Source organism: Primulina huaijiensis, chromosome 11 (genome assembly GCF_012295235.1).
Source record: "Primulina huaijiensis isolate GDHJ02 chromosome 11, ASM1229523v2, whole genome shotgun sequence".
NCBI classification, from domain to species: Eukaryota; Viridiplantae; Streptophyta; class Magnoliopsida; order Lamiales; family Gesneriaceae; genus Primulina; species Primulina huaijiensis.
The window spans coordinates 2,724,684-2,745,565 of NC_133316.1; the positions used below are offsets into that span (position 1 = coordinate 2,724,684).

Sequence of the window (20,882 nt, forward strand, 5' to 3'; positions counted from 1 at the left end):
GCCAAATAATTTCAATAAGTGTGTTAAAAATATGTATTTTAAAATATCGGAGAATTTAACGATATAAAATACATATAGAGTTTAAATAACACACGAGAGCAAAATAAATACAGACCGAGATAGATGGGCTTGAGTTATTATTTTAGTAACCAAATACACAAGATATATATATATATATATATACATACNCTTCGATTCAAGTTAGAAATTGCGAAGTTTGAGCAAGGATTCGGGTAGATCGAAGCTGCTGTTCCGGTGCTCTGTTTCTGCGCGAATTCTTCCGATTTTTGGGTGAGAGTTTTTGTGTTGCTGCGATTTTTTTAACTTGAATTTGTAGAAATGATCTAAATAAACCTTATAGTGCTTTAAGTTTTCTGTTTTTAGCCACTAGAATCATCGAATTTGGATAAGAAACGGATTTGATATGATTTTTCTACCAAAATGTGTCGAATCGAATTCTGCAAGTGTGCTGTGCAGAACAACTACTGTAATTCGGGTTTATGACATATAAGCACTCGGATTCTGGGTTTTTGGTTAAATTAAAAGTTGTAGAGCTATGTGTTGTCTTTGTAATGATATAAGATTCGTTAAATTTCATTAAGAATTGAGCAATTTATGGTGGTTTTTCTGAAACTGCTCAGTAGGAGAATTCTGTCCGAAAATCTGTTGAGTGGCAGTGTGTTCTTGATAATTCTGGGATTAATCTACTAAGATTTGGAAGATGGCTTCTTCTAGAAAAAGTTAGATATCCGAGTTATCTTTCATTTCCAATTAGCGGATATTGATTTGAGTTAATATTGAGTGAGATACGAATTTTATGCTCTTTTGTGCCAAATCGGACATTGGTATGGAAGGTAGTTTTCATGATCGACTTATTGTGATTTGTTTAGGCCGAGAGTTTTGAAGAGAAGTTGATATTGGAGTTTCAAGTTGTTATAGGTATGTTATAGCTCGGTAACATACAACGGTAAAACATAAATTATGTTTGATTGTCATTCTGTGTTACATGGATTGTGTTTATGAATTGCTGACTGTTATAAATTGTTAAATGCCTTCGTTGTGATCTATGTTTATTATTATGACATATTATTGGCATTTAGTATCGGGCATACAGTTATGACATTCATGTTGAGCCCTATCGTTCTTGTTAGCCCATTGTTGATATCCGTTGTTATCTGGCACTGTTGTTTATCTCGGGATCATTGTGTGGCTGATAGGCCTATACACATGAAACCGTAGATGTGATTGAACAATTCCGTGGTTAGTGCAACCTTTTGAGATGAGCGCTGGGATTGTGTCATCTAGTTCGTTCTATTGTGCCATCCTGTTATAGCGTATCAGCTGTATGGAGGCCGAGTCAGGGGTGTTATTCAGCACAGCTTGGCATACCTCGCATACTTGGCAGGGCGGTTTAGTTGCATGACGATGTAGCTCCCCTGTGTTGTTGCTCGAGCATTATTCCAGTTGTTATCGTACCGTTTGTTGGCTCCTGTTATCCCGATTATTCGTTGAGCCTTTCATGCATTGCATATTACATTTTACTATATGATTATGCATGATTTATGATTATTGTTGTTATTGTTGAACTGTTTCATACCAGAATCCTAACCTCAGTTGTTTACTGGGGGGGCTGCTGTGGTTGCTATTGGGCACCATGGTAGATCTCCCGAGTCGTTTTGCAGCATCAGGCCGAGGTTCCGCCAGTGGAGCTCGGGATTGAGGTTGGATTGCTTGGTTCTGTCAGTGGAGTTTTCCAGTTAGTCTATATGTATGTCTTGAGTTTGTTTCAGTCTTGTATTGTAGTTTATTTGCCGGGGAGATGCCCCGTGTATCTGTAATGATATTTGGTTGTTTTTGTGCTGTTCTGAGTTGACCCTATGATTCTTATGATCTGGTGAGTATGTGGTAAGTTTTAATTTCTGTGTAGTCCTGGCCAGTGCGGCTATAGGTTGTTGACTTTGGTTTTTGTTTTTATGACTCTAGTTGGAGTATATTTTGATATAAAATGCTGCTTAAGTTTTTCGGGATGTCCTGCTTACGGGGAGGTCATGCCGAAATTTTTTCTAGGCCCTGAGGTCCGTTTTAAAGTATTTTTAAACCATTTCCGCTGCAGTTTTAAATCAAACCATTATTGTTTGATCATTAATTATTGTTAGAGTAAATGGGCCTCACATCTGAGAACACGCCAATTGTCTTTAGACATGTCAAAACGGGTTGGCGGGGCGGGCCAGCCCGCAATCCGCCATTAAGGGGGCGGGCCAGCTTGCCATTTTCGCGGGCCTCTAAATGGCCACCCAGCCCAACCCACCTTGGGCCGCGGGCTAGGCGGACCGACCCGCTTATTTTTAACTCATTTATTTTTTTTAAGAAAAAAATACTAAACAATATCGCAGTAAACATAGAAGAAAATATATTTTAGTTAAATAGTTTCATAAAATACTTAAAAACATTGAAATAAGAGAAATTAAGAAAGCATCAACATAATCCATAAAAAGTAAAGTGCTTAAACCAAACATGAAGATTGAGACATGGAAGAGAACAGAAAGTCGAGGAAAGAGAAGGATGTAAATTTTAGAAAATATTATGTGTTCAACAATACACATAATTATCAAACATCCGTCAGATCCACAAAATTTCACTACAACTCGTCGGACTTCAAACAAAACCGCTCTTGGGTTCACAAACAACTGTTATGCTTAAAAATTATTTTAAGATTCATGAATAAAATTTACAAAAATTTCTTCCCTTTAAGATTCATGAATAAAATTTACAGAGATTCAGATTTTACCAGAGTGAGTGATGGAGGCGATGCCAAGGAGAAAAATAAGAAAGAAATAAGATAAGAGAGTGATGGAGGCGCAGGAGACTTATTTCAATTTTTATATAAAACTTAAAACTTAAAAATATAAAAAATATAAAATTATACCCTAATTTGGTGGGCCAACCCGCCCCGTTTGGGCCCGACCCATCTTGGCCCGCAACCCAAACGGGCTCAACCCATTTGGCCCGTCTCCAAGCGGGCTGCTATTTTATCAACCCAACCCGCTCAATTTTTATAGCGGAACGGGCCGGCCGACGTGCCTGACCCAATTTGACAAGTCTGATTGTCTTTATTGATCAACTTAACAAAGAAAGTTACATGTGCAAGAAACAATAGCCAAAAGATGAATCACAATTGATCACTTATCCCTCAAATGCTCTCAATATTTTCTCCTATCAATGCACTCCTTGAAACTGTTGAGTATCTCGATGATGGAGCTTGTTGTCCCTTTTGTGTGTCGTCGTTTCGTCTCTCAACCCAACTTATCCATATACCTGTCTTCTTTAGATACCTATCAACTGGTCCCTCCCAAGCCTACGTCAGCTGTCTAACTGAGTACCTACTCCAAGCTTATAGCTATCTGATTTGGTTATGGCCACTAACCACCAGTAGTTTACCAGTAAAAAAGGAACCAAATACCTAGAATTTTATGATAATTCGTGAGACGAGTCAATTATGTTTATATTTACGATAAAAGTAATATTTTTGACATGAAAAATAATATTTTTCCATGAGTTACCCAAATAGAATATTCATCTCACAAAATTGACTAATGAAACCGTCTCACGAGAATTTTCGTGACAAAAAAATATTATATTGGACATTTTGGCCGAATGTTAATTCCACGTCGTCTCTTTCTAAATCTCCAACTACTAAAATTGATATTGTGCTAGCTAGCAGTAACCCATTTTTGAAACATGATTACGTGTTATATATAGAGATGACAATGAGTTAAGTTTTAAACTCATCCAGTTTGGGGTATATTGTATATAATATATACATATATGATATATTTATTAAATATATATACACATAATATATAAATATAGACATATACATATTATGTATATATGTATTTCATTTAATATAAATGTATATCGGATCCACGGGTCCAATCCGTGTTGGACTCACCTAATTTTGACCCGGGATATGTATAAAAAAGAGGCGGGATGGTTTTTGGATCCGTCGGGTTTTCAGGCGGTCGGATCTAAAAAAGTGACGGAGAAAATATTAATATTCCTTGGCAGAGCAAGTCCCGAGTTCATCCCAAACTCATCTCATTGCAATCCATTGCTATGTTCGTGAACATGGTCATTTTTAGTTTAGCCCCTGGGGTGCAATCCTGATTCTGCCCTGATGTTGACATTAATAAAAAAAACAAAACAAGGTAATAAAAAGAAAATTCTTCTGCCTGATGTTGACATTAATAAAAAAAACAAAACAAGGTAATAAAAAGAAAATTCTACCGAGAAGATTATTATCTGTAACACACAAACTAATAATAACACTGATTGTCGATTGTAAGAGATAAGACCAGATTTAAGATTTTGTCACTGAAATCTGCAACTCTCAATTTTAATTTATAAATTGGGAATTATAACTATAAAAACCTTTTTAAAAAAAAAAAAAAAACTCAGGGGGCAGGTGGCTTCAATCTTATCCCCACCTCCTACTAAACCTATAAAAAGAAAAAATTGTCACGTAGAATTTGGAAATGTTTATGCATTAATTAACTTTTCATTTTTTTGCTCATTTGATTTCGGATGAGTTTAATATACTCTCATCTCCTCATCATTTAGCTCGTGATATGAGATAATGAAATGATAGATATAAGTTTATGTAGTTTAATTACTTATTATATGATATTTTGTATTTAAAACAATTCGATTCAATTTTGACACTTCACGTAAAGTTATTCGATTGATCAGTTTAGATGGATAATAGCTTTATATGTTGTTAACACAATCTTGAAGCACTTCTAAGTTCTAAGAAGTCAAAAACCGATCATAACATTAATACATGATATTTAGTTTATATTACATAATTAATAATACGATAAATTGATAATAGATGCTTATTTTTATAAATTTTTGGCTTACAAATACTTAACCCAACGCATTTTATGTGTACAAAGATATATGTCCGTTGATTTAGGTTTCAACACACACAATTTTAAATTTTAATTAACATTTTATATTTTAACCCTAAACTAAACTTACGAATTTTGTTTTAGAACTTATATCTTTTGATGCGCAATTTAATCTTGTATTATATCGTTAAATGGTTTAACATCATGTTGAATATCGATATTTGTTTATCTATATGTTTAGAATTAATTAAAATATTTTATTGAAAAATCAAATTTTAAAATTGATCATCCAAAACAAGTCATACCGAACCAAACCAATTTTTTTGGTTTGTTTAGTTTAAGTTTTTATGAAAATCGAACCAATCGGTATATTTTTTCGATATAATGTGGGTGAATATTTCTTATCTAAATCAAAATTAAACTAACTAAAATCTTTACATAAATAAGATATGAACAAAAAAACCAAGATCCCGTTGGTCTTGACACACCCTTTCTACTGGTTCATTCGATACTATTTTTGTGAGCACTGCCCTGAACTATTCACATTTTGTCATGTGTCAATGGTTTTTTTTTAAAAATTTGACCGACATGTTCGAATCCAAACCATAATTGAAACACTTGTCACGTGTCATCCATCAACTGACAGTGTACTTCCAGCCAACATCGACAGAACCCTTTCTACCAGGGCGAGATGATGCTTAATAAATGTACTGGCAGGATTCAAACCGGGTCAAGTCAAATTACCCGAAGCTTTGAAAAATAAAACCCGAAATAACGACCCAAACCCTCTCGATCCATCCATCGAATAAACCCCTTCGAAAACCCTAATATGAAACCATAACAGAAAACTCCAACCATGGGGAAAGTGAAGGGAAAACACAGGCTAGACAAGTACTACCACTTAGCCAAAGAGCACGGCTACAGATCACGTGCCGCATGGAAGCTCGTCCAGCTCGAATCCAAATTCGGCTTCCTCCGCTCGGCTCACTCGGTGCTCGACCTCTGCGCCGCTCCGGGAGGATGGATGCAAGTGTGTGTAGAGAGAGTTCCAGTTGGGAGCCTTGTTATCGGCGTCGACCTGGATCCTATCCGACCTATACGTGGCGCTGTTTCATTGCAGGAGGATATAACCGAGCCGAAGTGCCGAGCTGCCGTTAAGCGGGTTATGGCTGAGAATGGATGCCGGGCGTTTGATTTGATTTTACACGATGGATCGCCGAATGTTGGTGGCGCGTGGGCAAAGGAGGCCACTAATCAGAATGCGTTGGTTATTGATTCGGTGAAGCTTGCTACGGAGTTATTGGCTCCTAAAGGAACATTTGTTACTAAGGTGTGGATTATAGTTTGTACTAGACTGCACCTATGTTCATGCCAAGGAATTGCTATCCTTTTCCATGATTTTGTACCTGAGTTGTCTGCACAAATTGAGGCTTTAGAATCGATGGATAAAATATTAAGTTGAAATAGATTATCTTAGTTAATTTTAATTCAGAGGGCGTGACCTGCTATCAGCCTGCAAGAAAATTTGGCCTCATGTTGAGATTGTGTATTGGGAAGCCATTGTGGTGCTATAGGACCATAAAAGATGGAAATTTAGCAGTTTTTTATATACTTATTTTGGTTCTGGAATTAAGAATGTTTGTTTGGTGTCTATTTAACAATTGCTATTTTTCATTGACCAATTTCCTTAACCTTTTGTTGCTTATGTTGTAAGTTTATCATCGATAATTACGCTGTACCCTCTCTACCTCTTTCGGGCTATCTGCGCAGGTAGACCTGATTTGAAAGAATGAAAAAACTGAATATTAGCTTCATCATGTGCTGTTTACCTGTAGGTTTTCAGGTCCCAAGACTACACCGCTGTTCTGTATTGTCTTAGACAGGTAGCCGTTATTTTATCGGAACGATTTATATTTTGAAACTACGCATTCTCTGAGCTTGGAGTCTCTGTGCAGCTATTTGAAAAGGTTGAAGTAGACAAACCACAAGCTAGTCGATCAACATCAGCTGAAATTTATATCATTGGATTCAAGTATAAAGCACCTGCAAAGATTGACCCTCGTCTTTTGGATGTAAAGCATCTATTCCAAGGAGGAAAAGAACCTCCAAAGGTAATTTGACATCTCTCAGAACTTCTTTACATGTTCATATTTTTTGAATATGCAGTTAATTTTTGTGCCTGATACTCATGTATGTGGTATTGGAATCAACAGGTTGTGGATGTATTAAGAGGAACAAAGCAAAAGCGTCATCGTGATGGGTACTTTTTTCTGAACGAGCTTTTGGATCTGCCGATTAAAGAAAAATAAGCGAATGCCATATGATTGTGTTAAACATACTGATTTTATTATAACATTTTTGTTTTTTTTTCTCAAAATAGAATACAATAATTCTCAATCCGGTACTGATTATGTTACCTGGTTTTTTGTCATGTTTGTATGCATCAAGTCTGTTCTTTACGCTTTATTCTTGATTATTTAGGACTGCTTCTTGACACGCTTGAGCCAATTATTGCAACTTGTTTCCATTTCTTTTGTTCCTATTGTTTATACTTTTTGTTTGTAGGTATGAGGATGGAGATACAACTTTGAGAAAGCTGTGCTCAGCATCGGAGTTTATATGGTCTGTCTCTCCTCTTGAGATTCTTGGTTCGGTCACTTCTATAACATTTGATGATCCTGCATGTTCACCAGTGAAGGAACATACTTTGACTACGGAGGAGGTATATCTCCTGATTATTAGGGAAATTATTTAATTTTCAAGACAACTATCACCTGATATTTTATTAAATAATTTTCCGTCTGTTCTTTAAATTATGTGACAGGTTAAAGCTCTATGTGATGATCTTCGTGTTCTGGGAAAGCAAGATTTTAAGCATCTTTTAAAGTGAGATTTACTGAATAGATAACATATCAGAAATTGAACAACAATTGTTTCCTTTGATAGTTGTTCAATTCCATCAATTGATTTCTTTTGTCTTTCAGGTGGCGTATGCATATCAGGAAGGCATTGTCTCCTTCAGAGAAGAGCACGTCTACCACTCCTGAACATGAGAAAAAGGAAGACGAAGATGAGAAAGTTCTCAATGAAATGGAAGAGCTAACAAATGCCATGGATCGTAAGAAGAAACGAGCAAAGAAATTGCTAAATAAAAGACGATCCAAGGTAATATCTAGTTGTATAAAAAAAATTCCTTCTTCTATTCTCTTTTTTATGTTAAATGAGATTTATGATGAATGATGTGTGTCATTATTGGGAAGGTTTCCCCGACGTATCAAGATACGCTGATTGTGAATTGTTGACATCTTTTGTGCCATTACATTTTTTGAGCTGTAGTCACTTTTTTCACACAGCTTCTTGTGCCAGCTTTTGTATTTCCACTCAAATCTTTTGATCTTGTTCATATGATATCGAATTTACCATAAACTATACCGAAGTTCTCTACTGTGTATCCATTGCATCATCTCATAATCATTTTTATGTGTTGCATTTGCACTAGATCTTTTCATTCTCCTTGAATATATTATGATTTCATTTGAATAATTTTACCTGTATTGCTCAGATGTGCCTTTGATTTGGCTGTTTTTTATCCAAATTTTTTAAGGACAAAGCTCGTAAAGCGTTGGGCAAGCAGACAGATGCAATGGAAGATGGTTACATTGATCAGGAGTTGTTTTCTCTGACTTCCATCAAGGTATGTTGTTCAATTTGGTATTTTAGTACCGTTTTTGGTAGTGATATTGTTTTCCTTGTTTCAGCATTTGCCTCGTCTTTTGTTTCAGCTCCGTAGTTTGATCTTCTGTTTTTACTTCCTCGTCCTTTAAACTAATGCATGTCTTAGTGACCATTCAAGCAGTGAATGCAACTCCTTTGCCTAACCCAAAGGGACAATGAAATAGAAAGAAAATCATGTATAGATTGGATGTATGATTGAATAGACAAACATTTTATTTTAATTTTTTTTCAGGGAAAGAAAGATCTCGTGGCTGTTGAAAATAACAAATATGAAGATGATATTGATGAAGTCAGGTATTCTGATAGCGAAGAAAGCCATGATGAAGCTGAAGGGTTCACATCCAGTGATGTGGACTCTGAAGAAGATCGTAAACGGTGAGCTTTTTATGTTTGTCAACTTGAGCGATTTGAGAGAGGCCTTTCTACTTCAATAATTGAATGGATCCATCTTACATTCAGGTACGATCAGCACGTGGATGAATTGCTTGATGAAGCATACGAAAGGTTTATGGCTAAAAAAGAAGGAAGTACAAAACAGAGGAAAAGGTTAAAGCAGGCTTACTCAAATGATGACCAACTTTTGAAGGTATCGTCATTATTAGGAAAACTGTAGAAAAATCTAAGCAGATTTTCGCCACAAATAATTGGTGTACTATTTATTGAAGGGTGATGATAGCATGGTTCACTCTGATCAAGATTCGGACAATGAAAAGAATGAACGTGAAGCAAATCCACTATTGTTGCCAATGAATGAATATGCGCCTACTCAAGAAGAAATTGCATCACAATGGTTCAGTCAAGATGTCTTTATGGATGCAGATGGACATGAAGAACTGGAGAAGGATGATTCCGAGGATGAAACTCCGATAGATAAGCCAATCGAACATCATAGGGTTTCTGCGAAGAAAACTGAAGACTCATTTGAAGAACCCATTGGTCATAAGAAGAGCCGATCCCAGATGACCCAATCATCCAAGGTAGAAGATGGTTTTGAAATAGTTCCTGCTCCAGGTACGGATTCAAGTGATTCATCGTCTGAGGATGACTCAGATGATGATAGCATTGATACAAAAGCAGAAATATTGGCGTGCGCGAAAAAAATGCTGACGAAAAAACAGAGAGAAGACATGCTTGATGATGCATATAACAAATATATGTTTCACGATGAGGGGCTACCGAAGTGGTTCCTGGACGAAGAAAAAAGGCATCGCCAACCAATTAAGCCAGTGACAAAAGAGGAAGTAGCTGCAATGAGGGCGCAGTTTAAAGAAATCGATGCACGTCCTGCTAAGAAGGTGGCTGAAGCCAAAGCCCGAAAGAAACGGGCAACCTTTAGACAGCTAGAGAAGGTTCGGAAAAAGGCTAATTCCATATCAGACCAGACAGAAATCTCAGATCGTTCAAAGAGGAAGATGATCGAACAGCTTTACAAGAAAGCGGCACCCAAGAAACCTGAAAAGGAGTACGTCGTGGCTAAGAAAGGGGTCCAAGTGAGGCCTGGTAAAGGGAAAGTACTTGTTGATCCAAGGATGAAAAAGGATGCTAGAAAACAGGGAATGAACAAAAAAGGGAAAGGGAAGAAGGGAAACCAAAAGGGTAAAGGATCTGTAAAAAGCTCAGGAAGTAAAGGAAAGGGAGGAAAGAAAGGAAGGGGGTCGTAGAGGGGCCAAAATTGATTTCAAACTGGTAGTTCGAGATTGAAACATCAATTTTTGGGGGTTTATTCTATGGTCAAATCAATTTATGCAATACTGGATGTATTAATCCTACATATTTTCGTGTAAGTTTTTTAAATATTTTTCTTTCGCTGATAATAATATGTATGGTAAGACTTAATTTGTTGATGTGCAATAATTGTCTTTGCTTGGTAGAGTAATCGAACCGTGGTACTTGAGCTACTGTGCGGTTTAAAAGATTTGAGTTGCATCATTACCACAAGCCATAGCTTTTGATAAAGTGGCAAGCGTTCGGTTCTACATAATTCATGAAGCATAAATACAACAACAATCAAATGGTAGATGAACTATATGGAATCACGGATGCCCTCGAGTTTTTTGGAATTTTATGGTGAGTTCTTGAAGTGTTGAATCGAAGAACTATGCAATGGTGGTTTTGTCCCAGTATTTTCAATTTTGCTTCATATTTCGAAGCACGATTATTACCCAATCTTTACATTGCGATCAAATTATATAATCTCAAATATTCATTAGATGCTTACATTTGGTAAAAACATTTTTATCTAAATAACCGTTGTATGAAATTTTTTGCCAAATGCCTATTGATAAAAATGTTCACTTTCTTATAATTTAAATTAGTTGATATTAACCCATTCTGTTAATCAATTTGTGCTTCAATGTTCAAACAGATTATACAAAGAAGAACAAGGCCGAGAAACTACAAAAAAGTCCTAAGATGTTTATAAAACTTAACATTACACTACGGTATTCAGGTACTCGCTTATGGCTGTGTACTTGACATTTGGATACAACTGTGACCCTTCCACGTCGCCAGATGAGGTTTGAAGATTTCATTTGATATTGACTACTCTCATTGTCAAGGGACGCGAGCTCCTTAGCGAACATATTTATATTTTTCGTCTCTGACTTGAACGTCGAAGAGATTACGCCGAGAAACCCTCTTAGCCTTTTTTTTAACACTCCATTCTTGATTTCAGGCTTGCTCTGGTTGGAAATTGTGGCCCGGGTCCGTTTGAGTCTCATAAAAAACCAACCAATTTTAGTGAGCATTTATTTAAAATATCAAAGAAGGTTATATGCCGAATTTAATAATTAGTTTTTTTATATGAAATTCGAAATTATTTATTTATCTTTTAGGGAAAAATTATTTATTCTTAGTGTAACTACATTATATATATGTACTTTTCTTAAAACAAATGAAAATGAAATTTTAAACTATTAAATATAAGGATTGTAATTATCATTTTTCATTTTTGAACTGTGTTCTATTATTGGTTTCAAAAGAAAAAAAAGCCTGTTATATTAGTTTAATTCTATTTATACTATAAATAAACACGACAAATCAGACAAAATCTAAAATTTGAGTTTTTGAAATCTAAATTTTAAAAGTTATTAATTTTTTTTTACAATAAATGCTTTTTTCATAAATTTGTACAGAAGTTTGAGAAACGTAGAGTTAATAAAGTGTTATAACATTAATGCAAGTTACACGTATCTTAGTAGATAGAGTTTTTGTTAGTTAAACATTAAGTTGTAGGCTAAATTCTTATTTTAATCTTTTTTTCCTTTCTTTTTCCTACTATTTTTTTAATTCATATATCAAAATTACAGAGCAGTCTCTCATTATTTCTTATAATTATATTATGATCTTCATTTAAATATAAACCAAATGAATTATAAAAATATTGTACAAGCAAACAATACGTGTATCGATGTACTAATGTAAATTATGTGTTTCAATTGCTAATATATATCTATTTCCGAATGGGGCGGAGGCACATTTTCAACGGCTATCTAAAATAATAAACCCTTTTCCAAATTTAAATTTCAAATCAGACACAACGAAAACTTGTAACGGCCAAAAAAGAAAGAAAGAAAGATAATTCCTTTAAAACCTCCGTTTTTCCAATCAACCATTCACTGCCGGAATTCATTTCAGATCAAGAAGGGGAAAACCCTTTCCTTCGCCCTTCATTTGGCCTCTCCATTTCGTCAAGGTTTTCTTTTCTTCTCTTTTTTCTGCCGGTCTTTGTTCTTTTGATTTTAGTTATATTATGTTGATTAGAAATTATTCATTCTGTTGTTTTAGAATGGTTTTTGAATATATTGAGTGTTGATGATGACGGATTTTTGTTTCTTTCTGATTCCAATTGATATATTTGTGCTAGTTTCATCATTGATGCGACAATACAATAATCGATTGGTTTTAGTAATGTTGAAAAGTTCTTTTTCACTATGCTGTTACATTTACTTTATTTAGATTTTGAAGCAATGGTAGGTTGCTTTGGGTTTTTCTTGTAGACTTGAACGAATTTATTTGCGTGGATTTTCTTTTACATGATTGAATTTTTTGTTCTCACGACGTACGTGAGGGGTTCGGTTGGACTTGTCTGTGATTGGTATATAATTTTTTGTATGTGTATTTTACATGATATGACTGTCTTTTTGATGTTACAAGGGCTGACTTTGTTTTTTTTTTTTAATTGTTGGTATTGCAAGACTCTGTGCCAAGATGAACGATCTTATGACAAAATCGTTTCTAAGTTATGTTGATCTCAAGAAACAGGCGATGAAGGATCTTGAGGCAGGTCAAGATATTGAAATGGGGCAGCTCAACCCTGAAGATGAAAGCAATCTGTCTAAATTTTTCGAAGAAGTGGGCACAATCAAGGCTGATATGGAAGAGATAACCAATCTGCTTCTTGATCTTCAAGCCCTTAATGAAGAGACAAAATCCTCTCAAAGTTCCAAGGTTCTTCGAGGATTAAGGGACCGGATAAATTCCGATATGGTCACTGTTCTTAGAAAGGCCAAAATCATCAAAACAAGATTGGAATAGCTAGACAGGTCCAATGTGGCTAATCGTAGTGTCTCTGCTGCGTTTGGAGAAGGAAGCCCAATAGATCGCACAAGAATCTCAGTGACTCATGGACTCAGAGTCAAGTTGAAAGATATGATGAATGATTTTCAGTGTTTGAGGGAAAAAATTGTTTCTGATCACAAAGAAGGGCTCAAGAGGAGGTACTATAGTGCCACGGGGGAACAACCGTGTGATGCAATGGTTGAAAAGATGATATCGGAAGGTGGGCTCAAGGGGCTTTTTGAGGGAAAGGGAGATTTATTGTTGGAGAACCACGAAAGGCATGAGGCAGTGAAGGAAATACAGAGAAGCTTGGTTGAACTACATCAGGTGTTTCTTGATATGGCTGTTATGGTTGAAACGCAGGGAGAACAAATGAATAATATCGAGCAAAATATGGTTAATGCTGGAGCGTATATTAGTGGTGGTACAAAAGAGCTTGATCGAGCTAAGCAAATGAAGAACAAGAGGACTTGGGCCTTTTGCATCGGTATAGTGGTGCTTGTGTTCATGCTGATATGCCTCATTGCAATTTTATTCTGAAAACTTTTAATGACAAAACTTCCCATGAATTATGATGGTGGTTATTAATGATCATTTGTTTCAAATTCTGCTATATTTTGTGAGGTAAAGAAATGGTTTCATTCTTTTATTTGGAGTGCAATAGGCTTTATGATATGGTATTCATCGCTAGATCACAGTTGAGCAATATGTTCAGTTCAATTCATTTGAGGTTTGTGATGTGCTAATTTTCACTATTCCTTCATTGTTGTTTTGTGAAGAAATTGCTGGTTAAGAGGTTTGGACATATCTTGGTTATCGGCGCTAAACTCAGTACAAATTTTCTGTTGCATTAAGTTGAATGCTCTGTTCTTTGAATGGGGTTAAGTCCTATATCCATGCCGCGTAAAAGGCAGATGGCGAGAATCCACTTGATACAATACAAATTTAAACTGCCCTTTATCAAATTTACACATCACTCGCGAGGAGTTCTGGTGGAATTCTACACAATGCTAGCCGATATATAACAAGCACATTGATCAAAGCTCAACTTGAAAATCGGTTTTGATTGAATTCAAGTAATCAGCTGGTTATCATTCTGATTCGAGTTCTAGCATTGTTATATCATACTCGAGTAATTTGTTCGTGGATGCTAGTATAGACAGTGGTCCACCCTCGACGGTCTCGTCACAATACATCTATATACACAAATTATGTTTAATATTGATCACCTCTCCATATTGTATGGTCAAGGCTCATTTATTCGCTCAAATGCTCAGTGAAAATAAGAACGTGAACATGACTGCAAATTTTATAGACTAAATATATTATAAGCTGCATGGTTGATTCGCCACGGATCCAAGATCTCGAGCACAAGGGCAGATTATAGGTTCAGGCCAGGGTGTTGAAAGTTGAATTCTATGAAAAATCGTGCACCAAAAACTTTAGTTTAATTTTTTTTTTCATTTGAGAGGCAGGATGTCTTCTTCCTGCAACGTTCCATAGATTCCTATTAGTTGATACAAGGTTCAATTAAGTGTGCAAAAGTGTAATAAACCTTTTCACTTGATTCTAGAAACGGGAGTCAGAAGAATCTTTTGTGGTGATAATTGCTGTCATCAACATTTTCCTCTTGCTGGGAAAAAGAAAAGTGCCTTTTAGTTTTGCCTTTCTTGAAGTCAATCTTTGAATTATGATGCTCAAAAGACTGCAACTCGTACCGTTTGGTCAACCATTTACATTATTGATTGGAACTAGTCCTGCTATTCATGATGGATTCCAAGATTCCTTGTCCTTTTAGCAAATGGGTAAAATTTGTACCTCATCATCACCTCCTGGAAACATAACTATTTGATGTCATCAATGTTTAAAATTTTTGGGAAGGTGAAGCTTTTACTTGGATCTTGATTCTTTTCGAGAGTCAGAATTTACAATTTAGAAAAACTGTGTATAGAATTCGAATTTATTCTATGTAAAAGAAGCCAAATATTATATTATATTATATTAAATGGTATTATGAAGTCCTGATAAAATGAGAGGTCTCGTTCTAATCTTGCAATAGTAAACATCTACGTTCTACAGGTTGGCTCTTGTCTTCTTATCTTCCACAGATTGCTTAAAATTGCTGTCAGATTTAATTGTGTGGACAACTTGTACAATCTGATGATAATGTTTCGCTTATTTGTTATTTGCTGCATCTGTCAGTGTTTAATTTTTTTGGGCTGATTAGCAAGTTTGGGGAGTGTGCGTGAGTGAGTGAAAGAAGATGCACATTGACAGGGATGATTAATAGCAAATTTTGGCTACTTCTCATTATCATTTGCTCATCATCATGCATATTTCTCGACTGGGTAGTATACACAAGATACACACGGCATGTACTTCTGGATAACCAAAAGAGATCGTCATACTACGAAGCGGGGCTCTGGCTCGGGAGCGGGCTCGTTCTGGAACGTCTAGTTAGTAGTGGTAACTCACATCTCCTGTTTCACATGGCTGGCATCGATGAAACCTGCAAAATTGTTTGAAGTTTCAATATTCGAATCTTAATGTAAAAAAGAAAACATGATTTGGGTCTTAGTGTTACAATATTATTTAGAATTCTATGGTATGAATTTGAGAACATTTATGGTTGATGCAGGAATTGGTTGGCCACAATTTGTCAATTCTGTAGCCGAACTCTTGCCGGAAATGCTTGTATATTTTACAGCACTGTGTTTGTTAATTATTGGCATTGAATAGCCTGGTGTCTTTGAGCATTGATTCATTTAATGTGGTAGACAAAAAGTAAACTACCTAATACACTACTTTATTCATGAGGACAACCTGAGGGACAATGACATTTTAATAACGTATGTCTCACTGTTTTTTGGGTTTCAACGGAAAAAAGAAAAAGAAAAAAACACATTATTATGTGATTACATCCTTAAATTTGTGGGATTTTCTATTACTTTAAATTATCAAAAAACAGGGATCAAAGTCTGAAAGAATGCCCGAAAAGTACCTGAAAATGGCTGAGAAACAAATGATGTTGATCTTCCTTGCTGGTACTCCATACCGTAAAGGTTTTGTAACTCAGCATCCCAAGTTAATGGCTGAATTTGCTGTATTAAAGTTGGTTTTTGAGAAAAAATGCTTAAAAAGTAGCTAGAACCAAGAATTAGATGGAACAAAACTTACGTTCAAACAGGATGAGACGAAAAGGGTATCCGGGATTGATACAGGAGCGCTGATCGTTCTCCGGAGTGCGACATCAGGAGGATTTGCTCCCATTTCTAGGCCACAACTTGAAACTCCTTTTCCAAATCCATTGAACTGAAGATGAGTAGGATTGACAGATTCCGCCGATGATCCGATTGCGGGAATGCTAGATGCACAAACCTGAAACATCTGTTTCATCCGAGTAATGCATTTCATAATCGTCAGTGAGCCGACTTAAAGGGGTATGTATAGGATTGTAAAACATTCTCTCTACCTCTTTAGCCAAATAGTTGTCAGTTTCGAAATCCAATCTCGGATTCATTGCCGCCAGTTTCATGGATAAGAACTGCCATAACGATTGACTGATCAAATTCATCTTTATAGGCGCAAACAATTGCTGAATTTGGAAACTAAGAGCTCTGGTTTTATGTACCTGTACTTGTCTTTGAAGGGATTGGACATAATTGATTATCTCGTCCAGCATCCCGGCTTTCCCAGTGATCTTGTTGCATCCCGGAACTAAATCTTGTAGATACTTCATTCTTTCACTGATTTTTTCCCTCCTAACCTGCCAACATCATGTAAAAATCCATCAAAACTACTTCGTACATGCGACAGGTTGATAAAAAGAAACTATTACTGGGTTTTCTAGCAGAGGAATCTCCACCCGAAAGCCCGATAAATAGTCCTTACTCTTTCCGCCAAGCTGTGGCTGTCCGTGGCTTGCCCACGTCGAGCTCGAACGTGTATATAATCTGGCTTTGGAGCCTCGGAGGGCTTCGAATTTTCGTCAGGAGTTTCTTTGTTGTTGTCGTTGGCAGTGGTGATGGTGCTCTTGCTGTTGCTGTTTTGTTCTGTGATCCTCGTGTCCTCTTCTGCACCCCGCTTCATCTTTTTGTCCTGGGATTTTTCTTCCGCCGCTACCTGAATATATCCCAAAAACCCATATTTCATATTCCAAATTTGCATCCCAACACTCTCAAATTATAGGAAATAAAAATTGAATCTTTTATCATCCCTCAAGCTGCCGTTGTAGAAATTACAAACTCACCTTAGGAATATTATTCGTATCAGCCTTTCTCTTCTTGAAACTCTCTTTTCCGGTGGCAGAGCTCAAAGCAGCCTCCTTTCCTTTGCCATCATCAGCCACCACCGCCGGCGGGCCACTAGCAGTCCTAGGAAGAGCGCAACTCATTTCAAATTCGGACACATTCTCATAATTCAAACCATTCCATCCGTCTTCAAAACCCGGGTCGGGCTTCATTGCTCTGCCCATCAGCAGCTCACCAAAACCTTGATCGACATTTCCCATCAAGAAAGCACCATCGAAGTGCTCGTTCTCGTTGAAATAAGTAAAGGGTTGGTGTTGGATCAAGTTCTCTTGCTGCCAATTGAGACGTGCCCGTTGCCTCTCGAGCACACTCATTTCTGCACTCCCCGTAAATATTTCCGGTGAACCTCTATTTATTTCCCAAGCCCCTTTTCAATAATCTAGCAGATAAGTGTAGAAAGAAGACAGATAATGCAAAGTGTGCTTCAAGTTCAACTTCAAGCACTTTTCTTGGCCTAATAAATGAATAATTCGCATCAAGTGTACGTTTTCTTGTTTTGTGCAAGTAGTTTCGATCTTTATTTGTAGTAGAGTTCTTCGAAAAGTTTGAGGAAAAAATGGCAATTTTAAGGATTAGGGATTGAAGAAATCTTGGGCATAAATATAATTTTGGGGAGTGATGTGCCGGGAAAATCTGAAAAAGATAGCCGGAACCTGCCGGAATAAATAAGAGAGAGACTTGAATTTTGGTGTGGGGTAAATGGAAAATTATTTAATGGAGCCATGGTGTGTGGGTCCATCAACATGACTATCCACGTGGGCATGTCCGAGGGGCCCTGAACACCGGGACAAGGCCCAAATTTGTTTTGGGCCATTATTTTATTAGGATTAGGTGGATTACCACATTTATCTATATATTGTTTTTTAATATTAATATTTATATAAAATTAGATATTCTTTGACGTTTCAAGTTTATATATATAGTTAAATAAATAGGGAAGAGTTTATATCACATTAATTGTCACCATATAACTCAAGAGTGACAAAAATTTGTGTAAGATAGTTTCACATGTCGTATTTTGTGAGACAGATCTTTTATTTGGGTCATTCATAAAAAATATTACTTTTTACGTTAAAAGTATTATTTTTTATTGTGAATATCGGTAGGGTTGACCCGTCTCACAGATAAAGATTCATGAGACTGTTATACAAGATATATACTCCTCAAGGGTAGGGATCCTATTCTAGGACATCGTCTGAGTAATTTTAATTGTATTTTGTTTTTTTTTATTGCATGGAATGGATTTTTTTAGCAACATAGATCTCTCATACGATGAAATATGTTTATGTCACTGTATTACAGATACAGTAACAGTTTTAATTTTATTTTGCGGTTATATTTGTTAGTTTATATAAAAAAATCTCACATATCATACATAATCATATGATCAGTGGCGGAGTCAGAAATATGGCTCTGCCCGAAATAGAATTTTAAACTCTAAAATTTTTTAATATTTTAAATTCATCTACCCAGAGTAATATCATATTATTCCAAAATTTACATATAAATTTTAAAAAAAAATAAACTGGACAGCGCATGTATATAAACATGTGGCTCCGCCACTGCATATGATATTATATTTCAATCTGGTTATTCACTAATAAATTTATTTGGTTTTTACCATGATATCGTTACGAGTTCGATATAGAGACATGTAAATAGCTAGAAAAAATAGTGTTCACCTCTATCATATATTTATTTGTTGTTAACGAAAGTTAAACTTCTTAGAGTAACTAGTTTTTCGTGTGTGTGTGAAATATTTTTTAAAATTTCATAAAGTTCCTTGTATTTTTTTCAAATTAAAAATATTGCAAATTAATTAAACTTTCACTTACTTTTTTATTTAATTTCCATCCAAATTAAACTGCTATACATCCTTTCAATTTTAGACCTAAAAAAATGATGTCGTCTCATATATCTACAATCCAAATTTGTCGCTAATTTTTGTAAATGAAACATATGTGTTTCGATCGCTAGTATATATATTAGTGGTAAGTTTCTAATGGTTTGATTCATTTTGGTCCATAACAAAATTAAAACCCTAACTACATATATATTTCTTTTGAAAATATAGATAAATTTTTTTATTCACTGATTAAAATGAGCATCGGGACGGAAAGATGCCTAGGGCATTTGACTTCACGGGGTAGTTTAATTTCTACACGTTCCTTGTCACGAGACAAGAATAATCCAATCGAGATATCATTTGTTTTTTTAATTAATTAAAATGTTTTTTATAAGTTAGTCACCTTTTAAATGGAAGTTGATTCATAATATTATTATTATTTTTTGGTTGTGATCATTAATCTTGGGCAAAAATTTGTGTGAGACGGTTTTACGGATCGTATTTTGTGAGACGGATATCTTATTTGGGTCATCAATGAAAAAGTATTACTTTTTATGCGAAGAGTATTACTTTTTATTGTGAATATCGGTAGGGTTGACCCATCTCACAGATAAAGATTTGTGAGACCGTCTCACAAGAAATCTACTCTTAATCCTACTTAATGTTTCATTGTTGTTATTTGGATTGCATTTTTGCTATTTTGGGGTGTTAATTATACCGTTCTGTATTGTATCATATCGAAAATTATATATCGTATCGAAAATTATGGTATAAAAAAATATATACCGATATCATACAAAAATTTTCGGTTAGTACGTATAACTAGTATACCGATTATATCGAAATTTTAAAGATTTCGATACGATATCTGTGTATAATGTTTTATAATGAAAAACATTATATTTTTTTAATTTATTACTTTAATATTTAAAAATATTAATTTTTTTTAATTTCTATATATTGTTTTGATATTTCGTTATATATAGAAAATTTTCAAATTTCATACCGTTATCATACCGAAATTCTGGTATCGTTACCATGCTTACCGTACCGAAATCTTTGATATACTGAAAATTTCGGTAACTTGGATATTTTTTAGTATGATAACTTCTGTATATCGAAATTTCGGTATTTTTTTCCTCTCTTATTCTTATCCCTTATAATTTTTTGTGTTTAGTTAAAACTTATTGTGTCTTTTTGATGAATGAATAGGTTGACATTAGCTAAAAATTGATAATATAGAGTTGCTTTAGAAGTTGAACTAGATATATCTAATTATGGGGGACTATGCTGACTTAAGCAACAAATTAAATATCCTGGATTAAGAAAAAGACATTTCTTAAGCAATCATAATAATAATAATAATAAACAAAAGTAGTTTCCTCCGGCGGTCACTTGACTTGAATTTGTACTAATCCTGTGTACATTCTCCATGTTTGTAAATCCCATCGAAAGACAAAAATTTCACTGAGTATAGAACACAATTCTTCTCGTAAATTTCATGTTTAAGCAGTAACTAAC

The 20,882-nt window shown here is 35.3% G+C and overlaps 2 protein-coding genes, 1 long non-coding RNA gene and 1 pseudogene across 5 annotated transcripts; 3 read left to right on the plus strand and 1 right to left on the minus strand.

Moving 5' to 3' along the window:
- The first annotated feature begins 185 nt into the window (after positions 1–185).
- LOC140988820 (uncharacterized) lies at positions 186–2,161 on the plus strand. Its single transcript, XR_012177370.1, has 3 exons — positions 186–291; positions 891–939; positions 1,662–2,161. It is a non-coding gene; the product is annotated as an uncharacterized lncRNA (long non-coding RNA).
- A 3,529-nt stretch (positions 2,162–5,690) lies between these two features.
- On the plus strand, positions 5,691–10,741 carry LOC140988107 (adoMet-dependent rRNA methyltransferase spb1-like). Its single transcript, XM_073457038.1, has 12 exons — positions 5,691–6,240; positions 6,746–6,793; positions 6,866–7,021; positions 7,124–7,170; positions 7,476–7,632; positions 7,735–7,796; positions 7,895–8,075; positions 8,515–8,604; positions 8,878–9,020; positions 9,105–9,231; positions 9,311–10,490; positions 10,636–10,741. The coding sequence occupies exons 1-11, from the start codon at positions 5,767–5,769 to the stop codon at positions 10,304–10,306; spliced, it is 2,481 nt and encodes an 826-aa protein (XP_073313139.1). The 5' UTR covers positions 5,691–5,766; the 3' UTR covers positions 10,307–10,490; positions 10,636–10,741.
- Positions 10,742–12,171: 1,430 nt separating this feature from the next.
- Positions 12,172–14,010, plus strand: LOC140987419 (syntaxin-112-like; annotated as a pseudogene).
- Positions 14,011–15,488: 1,478 nt separating this feature from the next.
- LOC140988728 (transcription factor bHLH63-like) lies at positions 15,489–18,172 on the minus strand. 3 transcript variants are annotated; one of them, XM_073457783.1, is made up of 7 exons: positions 17,455–18,172; positions 17,097–17,327; positions 16,837–16,971; positions 16,678–16,749; positions 16,383–16,583; positions 16,207–16,306; positions 15,489–15,714 (listed from the first exon to the last, which is right to left on the minus strand). In XM_073457783.1, exons 1-7 carry the CDS (start codon positions 17,827–17,829, stop codon positions 15,677–15,679), a joined length of 1,152 nt encoding a protein of 383 aa, XP_073313884.1. In that variant the 5' UTR covers positions 17,830–18,172; the 3' UTR covers positions 15,489–15,676. The 3 variants fall into 3 exon arrangements, with proteins under 3 accessions (XP_073313884.1, XP_073313883.1, XP_073313882.1); XM_073457782.1 differs by having other exon boundaries at positions 16,207–16,297; positions 16,383–16,592; positions 17,455–18,171; XM_073457781.1 differs by having other exon boundaries at positions 16,383–16,592; positions 17,455–18,169.
- Positions 18,173–20,882: the final 2,710 nt, after the last annotated feature.